General features: G+C 45.3%; 1 protein-coding gene across 1 annotated transcript; it reads left to right on the forward strand.

The window, feature by feature from the left end:
- The first annotated feature begins 226 nt into the window (after nt 1-226).
- On the forward strand, nt 227-15,003 carry CRACR2B (calcium release activated channel regulator 2B). The gene is made up of 9 exons (XM_075280483.1): nt 227-447; nt 938-1,049; nt 1,853-2,015; nt 2,588-2,734; nt 5,699-5,789; nt 11,824-11,919; nt 13,562-13,749; nt 14,204-14,275; nt 14,619-15,003. Exons 1-9 carry the CDS (start codon nt 259-261, stop codon nt 14,779-14,781), a joined length of 1,221 nt encoding a protein of 406 aa, XP_075136584.1. The 5' UTR covers nt 227-258; the 3' UTR covers nt 14,782-15,003.
- Nucleotides 15,004-19,495: the final 4,492 nt, after the last annotated feature.

The raw sequence follows: 19,495 nt of genomic DNA on the forward strand, positions 1-19,495 counted from the left end.
AAGAAAGGGCAGCTAGCTTCTTTTTTCCGTCAGCATGCCGCTCACGGAAAAAAGTAGCCAGGCGGTCTCCATAGACCACCATTGCGAGGGGGCGGATTATGACGTGGATTACGCGCCATAATCCGCCCACTTAATGCCCGTGTGAACGAGCCCTACATGTTCCCTGGCTCCAGTACTTTTACTTATATCTTATCTTTTCTTGTGTTTCCCGCAGCGATCCTTTTTTATAACAGGTGGCAAACCCGGCCACCCCCAGACATGGAACAAAGGGCTACTTCTCCAAGGTGCTCTCCATGTCTTAGGGGAAAGAAAGGGTTAAACGCTTCCAGCCGGTCGTCGCCGTCCCGTCTATCGAGAGATTCCGAAGAAATGATGGGAAAAGCCGAGGAGCTTTTCCAGCTGTGCGATAAGGAAGAGAAAGGGTTAATAACCAAACGGGATCTTCAGGTAACGCCCTGTATTTAATGATCTCAATGGGTTTTTTTGGTGATCCCAAAATCGTTTGTGACATTTTGCTTATTGTGCCTTGGAAAATTCCTAATTCCTTGATCGGGATTATAGGCCATGTAACGGGGGCTGTCTGCATGGCCAATATTTTGATGGTCTGTTGTCATGGACTGTCAAAATACAGGTCATGTTTTGTTTTACGGATCCCTTGAAACGCTTTATAGTATATTTTTCTGCATCTGCCTAAAACTTTTGCATGTTCCTTTATACTGTATACAGGTAGGCTTAAAGTGGTTAATATTGGCTACATCACCTATATGTAAGAGGCTAAACTGTGCTTGACCCTTTGTCGGCCATGTTGTCTGGTAGCCAATAGTTAGGCCAATGTAAGAATGTTATGTAACCGGGTGCAGGGATAGATGACGTTTGCTGAAGGGCAGATGCAATGCTGACTTGTAACTCGTTTTTTTTGCTTGATTCTTCTTCATAGCGGCTACAGAATGAGCTTCCTCTCACGCCAGAACAATTGGAGGCCGTATTTGACAGCCTAGACCAGAGCAATAATGGCTACCTCACTCCTGTGGAGTTCAGCATGGGCCTTGGTAATCCTATTGTGTTACCTAATATGATGTTATATGTGTTACCTATTCTGACCGTAGAAGAGCATCTGACCCAAATCACTGACCTAGCTTGGGAGGTTGCAGAGGAAAGATGGACAACTATGCCCCAATACCTATATATAGGGTACCATGACACATACAAGGATGAAGCCAACTGAGTGGTACAACCAACCAAGTGGTACCAAAATATGGCTTTGTCTGGAGCCTTCGTCAACAGTTGTGTAAAGGTTCATGTTGTATAATGCCCCCTCAGTACACTTGGGGATATTGGGGTGCACCACAGGCTGTGAACCACTGACCTCGACCACCGGAACTTATATATATATGTCACGGGGCAGGTCATATTAGTGGCGAGGAGAGGCCTTAGCAAAACACTAAGGCCTCAGTGTGAACTTCATCCCCCGCCTATGGCTAATTTGATCATCTCAGTAAATGGCGACGCTATACAATGATATCTATGGCACCATAATAGCCAGTTAGTGTCTTCATAAACAATAACACCGTTTAAGTAATTCCTATAAACCGCACAACTTGAGTGCTACTTATATACTGTATAATAGTGCCAGCAGCATTGAGCTGTATCAGCTGTGGGGTTCTTAAAGGGGTTGTGTAGTTAAGGACACACATTCCCTATCCACAGAATAGGGTAAGATTGCGGAGGGTCTGACCACCCAACGGTCATGAGAAAGGGGAACGTACGTACCCCAAAGTATTGATCACTTATAAACGTTAACAAAATAAGGCTTTGTTTGCTAGTTAAACAAGTTTTTGTGTCGTTTTTTTAGGTAAGTTACTAGGGGTACATATGGCAAATGGCGAGGAAGATGGCGAAAGGCCGATAATGGAGGAAACCTTTGAATCTGGGTGGTCGGATGAGGACGATGATACGGAGGAGATGCTGTTCTGTGCCACTATGGAGCAGTTGGGGGCTGCACATGTCTTCCAAGAGTAAGTCACCTTACTGGAGTCTAGAACTATTTTGTGTCAAGACGGTTTAACATAAATTTAAATGCTGTCAATGCACACGGACCCCATAGACTATAATGGGGTCCATGTGCTTGCCGTGCCCTGCCCGCACGAATGATTTGTGCGGGAAGTGTACGGCAAGCACACGGACCCCATTGTATTAAATACATAAACTAGAAATGTGTAACAATTACATAGAATTGTGTTGCACTGTGTGCTTTTTTGTTCGCAGGGCGGGTGTTCGCCTTGTTTCTTGTAATTGTCTTTTCTTATTGTATAAAACAGAAAAAATTTTCAATAAAAATTTGAGTTACAAAAAAAAACAAAACAATTACATAGAAAATCAGAATAGTGCATTCCTACAAAGAGTCACGGAGCAGGAACAGAAGCTGAATATTTATGACAGCTTGTATGCAAGCCAAGTGTTTTTGGCAAGATCCACTATCCGTCATCCTCCTAATTTTCCTTAGGCTGGTTGCACCCATTTTATATATGTAATGTTTATGTACAGCCTCCCTTATCTGGCTTACTGAATGCTACATTATATTCCTTAGGCACAGGGAGATTCGGGATCTGTGGAATCGTCTACGCAAGGAGCGTCCCGAGTTGCTTGCAAACTTCGAGGAGTTTCTCTTCCGTGTTTCCTCTTACATCCGGGACGTTCATCATGAAAAAGAGACTTTGGAGCAAGCATTAAAAAGGTGTGTGTTTCCCCAAATCTACTCCCCTTTAACTGTTTAATGTCTGTGCAGATTTCTGGAGTTATACCATTGGATTATTATGGATAAAGTCTTGCTATAGGATTTGATCCTGAAATATTAAAGGTACTTTACATGACAAGTTATTACTTATATAGTTTACTGGTTTGGGATGTCGGGGTGTTTTGTAGCTTTTGTTTCGGGAACAGACTTGCCTTTTAAGAAGGGGATGTTTAAAGGACATAATGGGTTAAAAAATAAAATCACTGGCTGTAGCGATGCCCCACCTCAGCCAGTGTGTAATGACATAGTGAACATTATATATAATATATACCTTTTTGTGTTAAAGTACAGTCTTACGCCAGAGAAGATCAATTTTTAATCCATATGTAAATGAGCCATTCCGTCCACCCAAGTCATGGCCAAACCTGCTGTGGTCACCACCCATAGATGTCCCCTAACATGAGGATTGACAGGTGTTGATGTGCGACAACCATCAAAATAGGTGCAGTTACACCTTGGGTGCACCATACAGACTAGAGATTGATTTTTGTGCATATTTCACTGTCACTAACCGTCCATACAAAAGCGTAGAAGTGGTTTAGAAGAGATTTTGGTGGTAAACGCCATTAAAAATGCTAAATCTACAAAACTGGAAATGATTTAGTAATATATTGCCCGAAAGACTTTGCAGACTTGACTAAATATACAAGAATAAGGAAGATGAACGTAAAGATGAGTGAAAGTCTTTAGAGTAGTGTGGGGAGATTTCTGCTGCAGCAAGCTTCCACTCATCTTCATGTTCATCTTGTATGTTTAGTCCCATTAGTTCTGGTTTTATTAAGTTTTTACATTTTGAACAAAAATTGCATGTAGATTAAACTATATAGTCATCTACTTACCTCGTGCTAACCCATTGTTTAGCTGCCTTAGGGTATTAGGGAATTTGCATTCCGTGTGTGAATATTCCGCGCGGCTAGCCGCAATGGGATGCCGGCATCCCGTCACAGCATTCTGCTTCGGATTAGGCCCGAATGAATGGGCCTAATAGGGAGGAAGTCTCGTGCTTTGGATGCCGAGGCTGAGTCCGCTTCGGAATCCGCGGGAAGAAGGGGCATGCCGCATCTTTTTTTCCCGCTACTAACTAGCGGAAAAAAGAAGCGAGCAGCTCCCATTGAAGTTAATGGGACCCGTTTTTGGCAGCGGATTGTGAAGCAGAATCCGCTGTCAAAAAACTCAGTATGAACGAGCCCTTAGTCTGCCTTAGACTTCAGTCTAGAGCAGGGGTAGGGAACGTACGGCTCTCCAGCTGTTGCAAAACTACAACTCCCAGCATGCATACTTTCTCTGGTTTTCTTGGAACTCCCATGGAAGTGAATGGAGCATGCTGGGAGTTGTAGTTTCACAACAGCTGGAGAGCCGAAGGTTCCCTACCCCTGGTCTAGAGAATACATACAGCCATGGATACAGGAATACCCAGTAAGACTACCCACCTTCGTCGTAGACATAAACACCAGAAAGGAAAGAAGAGATGAAAAAGAGGGGATGGGGTTAGGTAAATAAGAGACGTCCCCCAACTGCAACCCACATGGCACACATGGATGGGCTTAGGACCACCATTGTATCTTAGGACAGAACAGTGAATATGAGGACGTCTTGGTAAATCTTAGTCCCCCTTTAATTTATAGTTTTAATACAGAAGCAGCTGCGTGATACATGATATTAATTTACTGAAACACATGGGAGTACAGTAATACCATTGTTCTACAAAATGGCCGCCCCTGGTTTATATACTGTCTGCGTGTACATTGTAGTAGTATGTCATTACACTAAACACTGTAATTTTCCTGTGACTCAGCAGGGAGGCCTGTCACTGCCCTATCTCCCTTACTTACCTGTATACCATATCTTTTTATTACATGGTTAGTGCCCATGTCTTCAAGGATCTGGCCACAGATCTTGTAGCTGTATGTTAAAGGTAAAGGTTATAAACACACAAGATAACATTCGTGCGGAGGTGGGAACAGAAACCTTAGTAAAACTATTATTACATATTTGATTGATAATACATTAAACCCAAACTTATTTTATCACATGAGATTCGACGTTGCAGAAACGCGGCTTCTTTGGTTGCAGATTTTGTTACGTTTTTTTTTTTTTTTTAACCAAATGGGGAGATGGATAAAATACTTAATTCCTGAATTTAGCTCCAAAAAACGCACCAAAGAAAAAAAAAGTCTATAAACTTTGACTTAGTTATGGACCCTTTTGTTGATCTTGTAATAGAAGATGAATTAAAGGGATTCTGCCATTAAAACCCTTTTTTTTTTTTTTTTTGTAGATAAGACGTCGGAATAGCCTTTGGAAAGGCTTTTCGTCTCTTACCTTTAGATGTGATCTCCGCCGCGCTGTTCCTTAGAAATACCGGTTTTTACCGGTATGCAAATTAGTTCTCTCGCAGCGATGGGGGCGGGCCCCAGCGCTGGAAATGCGATGGGGGCGGGCCCACTGCTGCTCGAGAACACGATCCTGTGACGATCCTGCGCGCAATTGCGGTGTCGGAACTATGGCCGTGGGTATGCGCAGTCGGCTCTACTAGTTTCTCACTGGCAGAGCCAACTGCGCAGGCGTCGGAGGTGACGCCAAAGAAAAAAGGGGAGGATCCAGCTGAAGATAGAGGCGTTGCAGGATCGTGTTCTCGAGCAGCAGTGGGGACGCCCCCATTGCATTTCCAGCGCTGGGGCCCGCCCCCATCGCTGCGAGAGAACTAATTTGCATACCGGTAAAAACCGGTATTTCTAAGGAACGGCGCGGCGGAGATCACATCTAAAGGTAAGAGACGAATAGCCTTTCTAAAGGCTATTCCGACGTCTTATCTACAAAAAAAAGGGTTTTAATGGTAGAATCCCTTTAAAGGTTTACCATTGTGTTTAGTTTACGTTGTCTATGTGTTTCTGGATACTGCAGGAAAGAAACAGATCACGGCCGAGAGGTGCGGTGTCTGTATGAGGAGATGGAGCAACAAATTAAGATAGAACGAGAACGGCTTCTCAGAAAGGTAGGTACTGGATATAGAGGCAGTATGGAACAGAGGCGTAACGTGAGGGGGTGCAGATGGTGCAGTCTCACTAGGGCCCAGGAGCCTTAGGGGGGCCATAAGTACTGGTATCAGTATTGAGATTGCAGCTTCCATCTGGCCTATAAACCAAGGAGACCCACAGATTCCCCTAACCCCACTAAGGGGGATTAAACTCCTTATTACCCATAACCATCACTATCAAGAATTCACTGTAGGAATGCGGTAGGGGGCCCCGGACAAAAGATTGCACCAGGCCTACAAGACTTAAGCTACGCCACTGGTAGGGAACAATTTACTATGAGACGATCGGGCTCAGTCATCACCATGACATTGATAACAGTCACTCCGTATACTACACATACAGGCGGTGCAGGGTTTATATAGTCCCTTTTATTGAATGTAAACCTGTGGGACACTTGACTGTGTTTCCTGCACAATATTACACAAGACTTGAAATCCACTCAATACGGCATTAATAGTACAGTATGGGTGTTAATTCAGGCTTCACATACAGTAATCCAGCTAAGCAAATACCAGCAGTGTATTGTGAGTCACATGTTTTGTGTCACCACATTGCAGCGATGTGTCCAGTGTCACAAAACGTTCTGTATTCTAGACGTACGGCATTGTGTTCTGTATCACCAAATAAACTTTGCCAGAAAATGAAAGCGCTGTGTACTGTGCCTTAAAATAGTGGTGTCAGAAAGGACACCGTGTCACCAAAGGCCATTATGTCATAGACTGCTGTGTCACACCATGTTGTTTTGGTCACAAGTTCTCCCTCCGGTCACTGTGGTGTGTAACCCGCCGATAGGTAGACAATTTCCTAGCTCTGCTGAGCCAATAAACTACATTTGTCGCCGCAGTCGATCTCTTGGGTGTGCCGTGGTTTCCTCTACAAATAACCCTGAGCTTAAACCTTTGGTGATACTCTGTGATGGAGGTAAACATGTCTCATTGATGACCTTTGGTTACTAATGATAATATTAATATAGTCAGGACTGATCTGACCCCCAATACCCGCACTGCTGGCGAAAACAGTGTACGGTGCTGAAAGTGAACAGCGCCGTACTCTGCATAGTGGCTGAGCTGGGTTACTGCAGCTCCAATATCAAAATCCTGGAAAACACATTTAAAGGAGGGTTTACGAGATTACAGTATTCTGGTGTACAAACAGTGTCAACCATGAAGAGGCGGCTGAGCTGATATTGATGGCTTATCCTAAAGATAGGCGTTCAGTACTGTAAAATATATGTCTATATCGTTTTCTAACACCTACTGGAATAGCAGAAAGAAGGGGGATATCTGCGATCACATCAGATATGTATGGTCGCTTTCAGGAACCTATTTTTACATAATCACTGTACATGGAGGGGAGGGGTATCTTCTAGGTACTTTCTGTTCGATCTAGCTCAGACAGGCACTACAAAATAAAAACCTACCACAGACATGGCCGATCCATCGGAGAATACGTTACGACAGCCCTGCACTCATATGACCCAACCCGAGCTCACAGCTAAGGACTCCCTTTCACTCGTGCTGTCTTCTCCTCCTTAAAAGCAAAGAGATTGCATTGCCATAGGTGCGGCAAAGTCATCACATGTCTGACTTCTTTACATCAATGCCCGGGACGATTTGTTTGACGTTTTCTTTTATGTTCTGTGAGCACACAATGTTCTTTTGTGGCGCCCATGTCATCTGTTCATTTTGTTATATAGATTTTACATCTTAGTTCTTTAATGTATATTCACGTTGGGTGACTTATAGTTGCATTTTGTGATCCCAGAAATAATTCTGTGATGTTCTTTGATGGCTTTCCTGTATATCATTGGGTAGGACCGCCCACTGGACTCCTAAGCCCAGAAAACGCAGAGATTTCAATGGCTAAATGACGAGATTTACTTAATGTTTTCCCGCAAAGCTATACATCACTCTGTTTAGGTTCTGCTGCTGTATACTATGCTGTATACACACAGTGTCGGACTGGGGTGTCTAGGGCCCACCAGTGGAATTATTTCTAGGGGCCCACCATCAGGATCCCTGCAAACCAGCAATACCAAGACAGGGCGGTTGAAGGTAATAACATATCAGGAGCCATGCTGCTCTCCCGCCATACGATGTGCAACACTGCACTACCTAAACTTATTGCCACATACTGTATGGAAAGTGAACAGCGTGGCTCCTAGAAATGTTAGCATTACCTATAACTGCGCTGTCCTGGAACAGCTGATCTGCAGAGGTCCAGGCTGTTGTGTCATCACAGATGTAATATTGATGGTCTATCCCAAGGACAGACCATCGATATTACAAAGATGGATAAACCGTTTAAAGATTTGTCCAGGAATTGGAGCGACCCATGTGCTGGGAGGGAGGTGTAAAATAAGAAATAAAAAGCGCCTTCACCTGTTCCTGTTGCTCCGTTGTCCGCTGCCAGTGTCCATTCAGTCTCGCGCCGGTGCCTCCATGATGGGAGTCCTGCACCTCATGGGACGACTGAAACCAATTAGGTCTCATTTCTGGACAGCCTGTATCTAACAGACACAGGCGGGGACAACGGAGTGCTGGGGACAAAAGCTCAATGAAAAACACTGTGGAAAAAAATATATTGAGATTCACTGCAATTTTTTCCCACAATGTTTTTTTAGCTGCATCTCGCTGTTGTGCCTAATCCTTAAAGAAGACCTTTCACCATCTGGGGCACATGAGGTTTAATACACCGCTAGAAAGCCAAGAGTGCCCTGAATTCAGCGCACTATTGGCTTTCACGTTCTGTGCCGGTACCGTAGATCTTCATCGTCAGAAGTGCGTTATGACAGTCAGTCAGGAACGCCCTTCCTTACGGTAGCGTCTATAGCGCTGTACTGTGAGAGGGGTCGTTGCTTACCAGCCAGCGATGACGCTGAGCGCCTATAGCGCTCTCACAGTACAGGGCTATAGGCGCTGCTGTGAGGAAGGGACTGTCAGAAACGCCTTTCTGACAGTGAAGAGCTACGGACTGATAGCTCCTCACCGGGGGCACAGAATGGGAAAGCCGAAAGTGCGCTGAAATCATCGCACTGTCAGCTCTCTAGCAGTGTATTAAACCGCATCTGCCCCAGGAGGTGAGAGCTCCTCTTTATCATCTCAACATACTGCAGACCACACTATAAGGATAAGGCCTAACACAGCGTCCCACAGCAAAAAAACACTGTGGGAAAACCCCCGGTGCCGACACATCAGTTTTTCCTGCAGCGCTTTTTGCAGAAACTCCACAGAGGTTTCCGTTTCCGCGCTCGTTTTGTACACGACACAGGACTGGGAGCAGAAAGCTTCATCCACTGTATAGTTGTGTGGCAGATTCACTGCAGCTCAGATCCCACTGACTTCAATAAGTGCCGAGATGCAGAGAAGGTGCCGGCTGATACACAGTGGACAGAGCTTTCTGCTTCAGGCTCCGTATTGTGTACAGGACTGGTGCCAGAAGTGGCTCCATACAGCTGATCGGTCTGAGGGCTGGGTGTGGGCCCCCTACAGATCAGGCATTTATAGCCTATTCTGACGATAAACCATAGAAAATTATGCCTGGACAACCCCTTTAATTTTCCCCCAAAATGACCCACACTTTAAAGAGGTTTTCCAGCATAATTTATTTATTTTTGTTTATAAATAGTCCTGGGAGGTGAAAAACAAAGTACACATAAAAAAAAACCCCGCACTCATCTGTTCCCAGTGCTCTGGTCCTTCAATTCTGCTGGTAGTTACATGCCGGACTGGACCGGACTGGGAGACACTGAGACAGGCAGACTTCCCCCTGCACACTCCGATCGGCAGTCTGCTTAACAAAATAGAAAGTGTTTTTAAGGGCTCGTTCACATCTGCGCCTGGGGTCTCTGCCCTGCAGGCATTTTTCAAACCCATTCAAATGAATGGGTTTGAAAAGTGTGCGTCCGTAAGCTCCTGTGAGCGTTTTGTGCTCACCGCGGCGAAACGTTTTTTTTTTTTTTAACCAGACACAGAGTCGGACATGCAGGACTTTGTGTCTGGTTTAAAAAAAAAAACGGTTTTGCCGCAGAGAGCATAAAACACTCACCGGCGCTCACGGCCAGACTCGAACCGATAGGTTTCCGTCTTCTACATGCAGAAGATGGAAACCTCAGAATGGAGACCAGACGCTGGTGTGAACCTAGTGTTAACTGTGTTTTGCTCAGTAGGGCCTAATCCTTAGTGGCCCCTGCACACAGTATTATCCCCCATAGTGGCCCCTGCACACAGTATTATGCCCCATAGTGGCCTCTGTACACAGTATTATGCCCCATAGTGGCCTCTGTACACAGTATTATGCCCCATAGTGACCCCTGCACACAGTATTATGCCCCAAAGTGGCCCCTGCACACACCATTATGCCCCATAGTGGCCTCTGTACACAGTATTATGCCCCATAGTGGCCCCTGCACACAGTATTATGCCCCATAGTGGCCTCTGTACACAGTATTATGCCCCATAGTGGCCCCTGCACACAGTATTATGCCCCATAGTGGCCTCTGTACACAGTATTATGCCCCATAGTGGCCCCTGCACACAGTATTATGCTCCATAGTGGCCCCTGTACACAGTATTATGTCCCTCAGTGGCCTCTGTACACAGTATTATGCCCCATAGTGGCCCCTGCACACAGTATTATGCCCCATAGTGGCCCCTGCACACAGTATTATACCCCATAGTGTCCCCTGCACACAGTATTATACCCCATAGTGGCCCCTGCACACAGTATTATACCCCAGAGTGTCCCCTGCACACAGTATTATACCCCATAGTGGCCCCTGCACACAGTATTATGCCCCATAGTGACCCCTGCACACAGTATTATACCCCACAGTGGCCCCTGCACACAGTATTATACCCCATAGTGGCCCCTGCACACAGTATTATCCCCCATAGTGGCCCCTGCACACAGTATTATACCCCATAGTGGCCCCTGCACACAGTATTATGCCCCATAGTGACCCCTGCACACAGTATTATGCCCCACAGTGGCCCCTGCACACAGCAGTATTCCCCATAGTGACCCCTGCACACAGTATTATACCCCACAGTGGCCCCTGCACACAGTAGTATTCCCCATAGTGGCCCCTGCACACAGTAGTATTCCCCATAGTGGCCCCTGCACACAGTATTATACCCCATAGTGGCCCCTGCACACAGTATTATACCCCATAGTGGCCCCTGCACACAGTATTATACCCCAGAGTGGCCCCTGCACACAGTATTATACCCCAGAGTGGCTCCTGCACACAGTATTATGCCCCATAGTGACCCCTGCACACAGTATTATGCCCCATAGTGGCCCCTGTACACAGTATTATGCCCCATAGTGGCCCCTGCATACTGTATTATTCCCCACAGTGGACTTCCCGAAAAGGGAAGATGTGAACCAGGCCTAATACATATAACATACATTTACACACATACATTCATATACATACACACACACCTATCTACAAATATACAGGACTCACACAGTATATCAGACACTTTACACAAATATACACACATTAAATATACATATTTTACCCAAAAAATGTACTTACATTTGGCTGTGTCCTGTCTGTCCTGTCTGGCTGTGGTGAAAGCTCTGTTTACAGCAGCCGGCAGACTTCCCCCTGCACACTCCGATCTGTGTGGGGGAGGGGCAGCACAGCTCCTGCTAGTGACGGCAGTGTGCAGTGCAGGGAGCAGAGACACACTCCCAGCGTTTGGTACAGGGGCCCATTTTGGCACGGTCAGGATCCCGATCGGGCCCCTGAAGATCCCGATCGGGCCCCTGACAAGTGCATTTAGATAAAATTAATAGTCAGGCTCGGGGGCCCTCCGGGGAATCCCCCGGTGCTCCGGCGGGCCAGTCCGACCCTGTATACACAGACTGGACTGCATTTTCAATGTGACTGGTTGACTTTACATAACAATCTGGCTTGTGATCTGGGGAGTTTCCAAAATATAATTTACATTATTTGATATGTCTTATCCCATTGTACAGAACTCCATGAAACAACAGGACAGACACACGAATCTTCAGAGAGAACTGGTGAGAAAGGAACAGGAGCTGGAGGGCCTGGCACTCCGACAGAGACAGGTAGGCGGCGCTTTTTCACATGATGCTATTATTTCGGGTAAGGACAGAGCATTCTATATAGCCTGGGCATGAGTTCATCTGTAGGATGACGCCACATATAGTGTGGCTGCCAGCGTCCACTATTAATAGGCAGTGGACGCTGGCCTTTCATTGGGGTATTATGGTAAGAAATGGGGAGTGTAAGGGTATACTTTGCCAGTTCCCACCAGTTTATAGAATAGGAACTAGTGGTTATTAGGTCATTAATACATAACCGTCAGGAGTCCATTGTTCTGATCTTTCAGAACAGAGGATCAGAACAACGGACTTTAAAGTTTCAGTGATTGGCGGATACCCTCAGGCAAAAAAAATAATAGAAAGGTAATAATAATTGGAAAAAAACTTGACCTTGGATACAACTGCGAAGAAAATACAATTGCATCACAGTGGTAAATACGGTGAATCACATGGGTTTATTTGGTTTGTTTTACCATGTGGGCAGAGAGTACATGGAGTCGTAGGTGAACAGCTGCGATATATACGGCTGATAAGAACACACCTTTACAGCACGTAACAATGACCTCATGGGTTCCCGCCTGTATCCCAACATGAACTTGTCATGTACCTTTCATATCTGTATTAATCATGACCTCATTAATAGTGTGGACATCACTGGTGACGTGCGTTAAAGGGGTTGTCTGGAGGAGGAAACTGGCTATACGTATGCTGTGTAGTGTGATCCTGTGTATAATGTCCCCTGCACACAGTGTGATGCTCCATAGTGGCCCCTGCACACAGTATTATTCCCCATAGTGGCCCCTGCACACAGTATGATGCCCCCATAGTGACTATGGGACATAATACTGTGTGCAGGGGCCACTATGGGACATAATACTGTGCACAGGGCCCACTATGGGGAATAATACTGTGCGCAGGGGCCACTATGGGGCATAATACTGTGTGCAGGGGACACTATGGGGCATAATACTGTGTGCAGGGGCCACTATGGAGTATAATACTGTGTGCAGGGGCCACTATGGGGAATAATACTGTGTGCAGGGGCCACTATGGGGCATAATACTGTGTGCAGGGGACACTATGGGGCATAATACTGTGTGCAGGGGCCACTATGGAGTATAATACTGTGTGCAGGGGTCACTAAGGGTCATAATACTGTGTGCAGGGGCCACTATGGAGTATAATACTGTGTGTAGGGGCCACTATGGGGCATAATACTGTGTGCAGGGGCCACTATGGGGACATAATACTGTGTGTAGGGGCCACTATGGGGCATAATACTGTGTGCAGGGGCCACTATGGGGCATAATACTGTGTGCAGGGGCCACTATGGGGCATAATACTGTGTGCAGGGACCACTATGGGGCATAATACTGTGTGCAGGGGCCACTATGGGGCATAATACTGTGTGCAGGGGACACTATGGGGCATAATACTGTGTGCAGGGGCCACTATGGAGTATAATACTGTGTGTAGGGGCCACTATGGGGCATAATACTGTGTGCAGGGGCCACTATGGGGCATAATACTTTTTCCAGGGGTCACTATTATTACTATTTTGCCTTTTTCCATTCTTGCCTGGTCCATAGTGATAGAACGAATATAATCTCTTCTTCTGAACATGGTCTTCTATTCCTTATCACAGCTCGAGCAGCAGCTTCACTCTCTGAATAGCCAACAACTTGAGACCCGTGTCCAGAACGATCGGCTGAAGCAGTTAAATGAAGATCTCCTTGAACAATTGGAAAAGACCAAGACAGATCTAGAAAAAGCTCAGACCCATCTACTGAGCCTACGCAAACAAGAGCAGGGGGAGCTGGAGCGTAAGAAGAGGCAAGTTCTACCCCCTAGATTGGAGTGTCGCCATGATATTCTGTCTGATCACATTGTTCACAGACTATTGTTGTGCCCTCTGATCAATAATCCAGTTGAAATAGCAAGAACCTATATATACAGTACATGTATTGTATATATTGCAGAGCGGCCATATAGTTGCAAAAATTTGATTTGTATCAGTCGTACATTATGTTTCTGTATAGTAGCGCCATCTAGTGTTAATGGTGGGTACTGCAGTCCTCATAATCTTTTTCAAGACTTCAATATTCTCCAGCAATGTTTCCTATACGTTGCAAGATTACCATATAGAGTCAAACCCTGCTTGTCTTGCCGTCAGGTTTGGGGCATGACAACTATTGCGTGTAGAAAAGGTATATTATATACTTTATGAACTTATAAATTACAGAGCAAAATGTAGATCTGACCCCACGTTTTGTTTGTTTCTCTACAGGGATGTGTTTAAAGTGTCCAGAAATATGCAGAAAGAAAAGCAGAGTCTTCTCCGACAACTGGAGCTTCTCAGGTAACTTGTACATATAGGCCCGCCAACCCAATATCTATGCTGAAATATTGGTTATATTTAGAGTATACCTCTTGTATGGCAAGAAAATGGTAGAATTTACTAAAATATAATTATAAGGAATATTTATCAACCAGTGGCATTGACTGAGGAAGAACAATATCTCACATGCTATCTCCCAGGTATAGCATGTCGTTGTGTTGGCATCACTTATAGAGCGTCACATATAATGAATTACCATCATCACGTATAATGTACTCAGGCCTGGTTCATCCGCATGAAATACAGATAGGGGGACCTGAATAATATCTCTCTGGTCATGGAGCTGTGACATTGTATTTTCTAGGGACATGAACAAAAAGCTTCGAGATGAGAAGGATGTATTTGAAGCAAGAAAGCTAGATCTCCTAAGGAAGGACCTGACGGACCCCATCCTGATACCCGGAGGTTGCTGCTGCTGCCGCCACTCGAGCTGCTCTGGCAGTGTCCACTGTGACCCTGGACTATGACTACAGGGAGGGGGCGCTAGTGGGGATAGCAATGTGACTGTATAATATTTGTAGTATATTTCAGGTATATATGGATGTGTATATGTAAATACTTTTATATAAGGTTTATCTGTGTATCGACAGTCAGATCTCCTACCTTACATGTGTATATAGAGGAGTGACAAAAAGGTTTCTGTATTGTATATAATTAGGTCAAAGTCTTAGGCTAGATATTCACGAAGGGGCAGAACAATTAGAAAATATATATATATATATATATATATATATATATATATATATATATATATATATATATATTACAGTTCCCTGTATAACTTACCTCTTAATCTTACAGTACGTGCTTCCATTATAACTAAGGATTTCGAGGGGAAAATATATATATATATATATATATATATATATATATATATATATATATATAATTTTTAATTTTTATTTTTTTAATTTAGTGTCTTTGGGAGTAGCCTAACATGTTCTCTAGGAAGGCGCCTAACCGATGGGGCCTTGTGTGACCAATACCTCTGTCTATCTCCTACCTTGTTCACAGAGAACTGTTTGCTGTAGTTTTCCTGCATTTTTTTATTCTTTAACCAGGAATGGAAACAATAAAGGAGGATTCTTAAATTTTCTTTTGTTTTTTTTTTGGATATCGTACAGGCAAGGACTTGTACATCATTCATGTTCATAGACTGATAGATATTGTTACCTCTTTCCTTTCTGGCTTCCATCTCAAATAATAATTGAAGGAGCGTGGCGATGCTGCGGGCCTGGCACCCACCCTGGTGTATGTATACCGGGTCCGGATGCTAGGTCTGTGGCTGGCCACTGGCAGAAACGCTGAGGGGAATCCCTGGCAGCTGGGAATTCCCGTCAGTACTTCTGTCGGCGGCCGGCTGCAGTTCCCCTTCAGGTCCGGTTGGACGAGGTTTTCCTTCAGGTTCGCCCCTCAGCGCTCCTGCCGGGGATTCCCATCAGTGCTTCTGTAAAGGCTCCCCGGCCTGCAGTGCTTTTCTTTTGCAGGCTGCTCTCTGCAAAAGAAATGATGATTTTTGCATTGTAATGCATTGCATTAGTGATCAGACCCCCTGGGGTTCAAGACCCCTAGGGGGTCTGATAAATGCAAAACAATTTTTAAAAAAGTAAAAAAAAAATAAATAAAGTATTAAAAATTCAAATCACCCCCCTTTTCCCTAGAACACATATAAAATTAATACTGTGAAACACATACATGTTAGGTATCCCTGTGTCCGAAAACGCCCGCTCTACAAATCTGTAAAAATATTTTTCCTGTACAGTAAACACCGTAGTGAGAAAAAAAAGTTGTCTAATTGCACCTTCCCTGAGACTGGTTCCCCCCCCCCACCCCCCCCCCCGACTTGGAATTCAGCCTGACTGCAGCCAGGCTAAGTATAGTGTATCTGCAGTGCTCCTGTTCCATCAGGGAGGGGTTAATAGGAGCACTGCAGATCCCCTATATTCAGCCAGGCTGAATTCCAAGTGGGGGAAGAAAAACAGTCCTCAAGCTCAGGGAAGGGGCAGACAGACAACCAAAACACCCCCTCCCCTTCCCCAGCATCTACTGCACCCAAAAACTCCGACCATATTAATTTTTGAAATTTTCCAGTAGCTGCTGCATTTCCCCCCTCGGCTTATACTCGAGTCAATAAGTTTTCCCAGTTTTTTGTGGTAAAAATAGGGGTCTCGGCATATACTCGAGTATATACGGTATTATTGAGAACAAATTGTATGCAGTCAGCTGCTAATGGTGGCTGCAAGCAAACTCATACAACGGAAAGTGAAGAGGAAATTCAGGCTTTTTTTGTGTGGCTAGTAGTGACGCGATCTGGCTTTCTGTTGCGTCATCCCGCTCCTGAGTAGGCCCGAATGGGCCTAATCAGAAGGGAGTCTTTTTATTTTTTTATTTTTATGTAGATTGTGAGCCCCATATAGGGATCACAATGTACATTTTTTATTTATTTTTTTTTAAATTTAAGTATGTTTTTGTAGAATTGGAGGAAATACACGCAAACACGGGGAGAACATACAAACTCCTTGCAGATGTTGTTCCTGGCAGGATTCGAACCCAGGACTCCAAGGCTACAGTGCTAACCACTGAGCCACCATGTTGCCCCCTCCAGGGGGGAGTCTCGAGCCGCAGACGCTGCAGCTGACTTAGCCAAGGAATTCGCGTGAAGATAGGGCATGTCACTTTTTTTTTTTTCTGCTAGCTGAAAAAAAAATTACTAGCGGGAAAAAAACTGTGAGTGACTCCCATTAAATGAATGGAGGTGGATTCTGAGGCGGATCCTGCGTCAAAATCCGCCTGCAAAAAACTCTGTGTGAACTTACCCTAAGATTGTTAGAGAAAATCTTTCAAACTCTGCAAGTTGATGTTTCTTCATTAGTGACAGTTTTCATGCGTCCACAATTTTGGCAAATCCAACACTGAACCAGTTTCACGAAATTTGGCAAGCAGTTTGCTAACTGTTACATGGGTGGTCTCGTAGGGTGTCTTGCATTGAAATCTGCTGCAATGGCCCGGGTACTGCGTTCACCAGACATCAACACAATTTCTATCCGCTCCTCGTGTTAACCTCTGCCATATGTCAATGGCTGTAAACGAAAATTGTTAATAACTCATGAAAGAAAGAATAAAGTTACGCTAAAACCAAGCACACCATTGTTTTCTTTTGTGAAATTCTCAACAAGTTTGATGCGTTACATGACCCTCTTCCCACTGAAAAAAACTAAAGTTGGAACCAAAATGGCCGAGTTCAAAATGGCTGCCAAGGTCACCACCCATCTTGAAAATGTGCCACAAACAGGAAGTTGATATCCCCAACCATTCCCATTTTATTTAGTTGTATCCGTATAAATGACCCATATATATATCTCTGTACTCTGCTGTTTCCATCAGCCTTGTAGACATTGAATCGTTGCCCCAATCACTCTTGCCTTCATTGTAGTGTGAACTGTTACCAAGGGCAATGCTAGTGCAAAAAAATAAAAACAACCCAAGATATTTAGTTTATTATTTACAAGGGCGCTATTAGCAGGGGCCCATTATTGCTATGGGCACTGTACTGTATGTATGGTACTAGTATTTTGGAGGAATATCTGTATTGCAGTATTATTTATACAGTATTTTGGGGCAACAATATTAGGTGTGTGAAGGGGATGTTGGAAAATTGAGAAAAATAAGACGTCTGTATGGCAAACGCTGGGGGAGCATTGAGAATTCAGTGCATATGCATTGGTGCTGTACCAAACCACTCATGGTCACTTACACTTGGTTTAGGAGCCGGACCAGGGTCAGCGGGACAGGGCTTAAAGAGGACCTTTCACCACTTTTGGGCACAGGCAGTTCTATATACTGCCAGAAAGCTGACAGTGCGCTGAATTCAGCGCACTGTCGGCTTTCCCGATCTGTGCCCGGTGTGAAGAGCTTACGGCCCGGTACCGTAGCTCTTCTATGGTCAGAAGGGCGTTTCTGACCATTAGCCAGGAACGTCCTTCTGCCTCGCAGCGCCTATCGCACTGTGCTGTGGAGCCGGGAGGAACGCCCCCTCCCTCTGCTCACACAGCTTGTCCGTAGACTAGCATTATCAGGAGAGGGAGGGGGGCGTTCCTCCCCGCTCCACAGCACAGCGCGATTGGCGCCGCGAGGCAGAAGGACGTTCCTGGCTAATGGTCAGAAACGCCCTTCTGACTGTAAAGCGCTACGGTACCGGGACCGATAGCGCTTTACACCGGGCACGGATCGGGAAAGCCGACAGTGCGCTGAATTCAGCGCACTGTCAGCTTTCTGGCAGTATATAACACTGCATGTGCCCAGATATGGTGAAAGGTCCTCTTTAAACATCCCTGTATCACCAAAGAAAAAGTTGGTAAGAACGTGGTACTGTTAAGTAAGTTATCTGCCTTTACTAAAATTGATGGCATATCCTTAAGATACGTAGTACCTCTTCCCTTGTTACAGGAGAGGTTCTGTTCAGGGGGGCCCACCTGAGGGTGAGGAGGGACGGTAGAGGGTGGAGTAAAATCTGTGTTATTCAGGGAGTTATAAAGGGGTGACCTTTGTCAAATATAACTCTAGTTGGGACCAGGGGTGAACCTAGCCTTTTTGCCGCCTAAGGCGGACAACAGAAAGCCGCCCCCCTCCCCAATCCCAACCCCTCCCAGCCGCCACCCCCCACTCCAAACCCTGCCCCCTCCCCCATGGCAAAAAGGCTAGGTTCACCCCTGACTACACAGCATGTAGTCCAAAAATTGTTTCAATTTTTGGACCCCGCACTGTGTAGTGATTAACCCCAGCTCCCTGTTCTTCTTGGTCCGGTCCCCTGTCCGGTCTTCAGAGTGCCTTCCCCCACGTAGGACGCAGGCACACGTTGGGTGAGGGCCTGATTATGTGGCCACGTCACCCAGCGTGTGGGGAGGAGGGGACGGCGTTAGCAGGCAGGGAGAGGACCTGCTCTCTGCTAAGCGTGAGGGGTGGCCGCTGGAGCAGTGCTGCTAATAGGTAAGTTAAAGCAGTGCTGCGTCCACAGGGCCTCCCAAATCCACTGCTCGCTTCCCGTGCCGGGCTGCCGAGATGGTGACGCTAAGCCAGTCCAGGACAGCTTAGGTAAGTACAATGCCACTCCCCCCCACATGATTATATCTAATAATACACTATTACAGTATATATATAATACTGTATTATACTATATTATTT

This window comes from Leptodactylus fuscus, chromosome 7, assembly GCF_031893055.1.
Source record: "Leptodactylus fuscus isolate aLepFus1 chromosome 7, aLepFus1.hap2, whole genome shotgun sequence".
Lineage (NCBI taxonomy): Eukaryota > Metazoa > Chordata > Amphibia > Anura > Leptodactylidae > Leptodactylus > Leptodactylus fuscus.

Excerpts from the sequence above, each read along its gene's own strand:
- CRACR2B (XM_075280483.1), top strand. The coding sequence starts at position 259 with ATGGAACAAAGGGCTACTTCTCCAAGGTGCTCTCCATGTCTTAGGGGA. Across the intron at positions 448-937 it reads TAACCAAACGGGATCTTCAG|CGGCTACAGAATGAGCTTCC; the intron begins GTAACGCCCTGT and ends TCTTCTTCATAG. Across the intron at positions 11,920-13,561 it reads TGGCACTCCGACAGAGACAG|CTCGAGCAGCAGCTTCACTC; the intron begins GTAGGCGGCGCT and ends TCCTTATCACAG.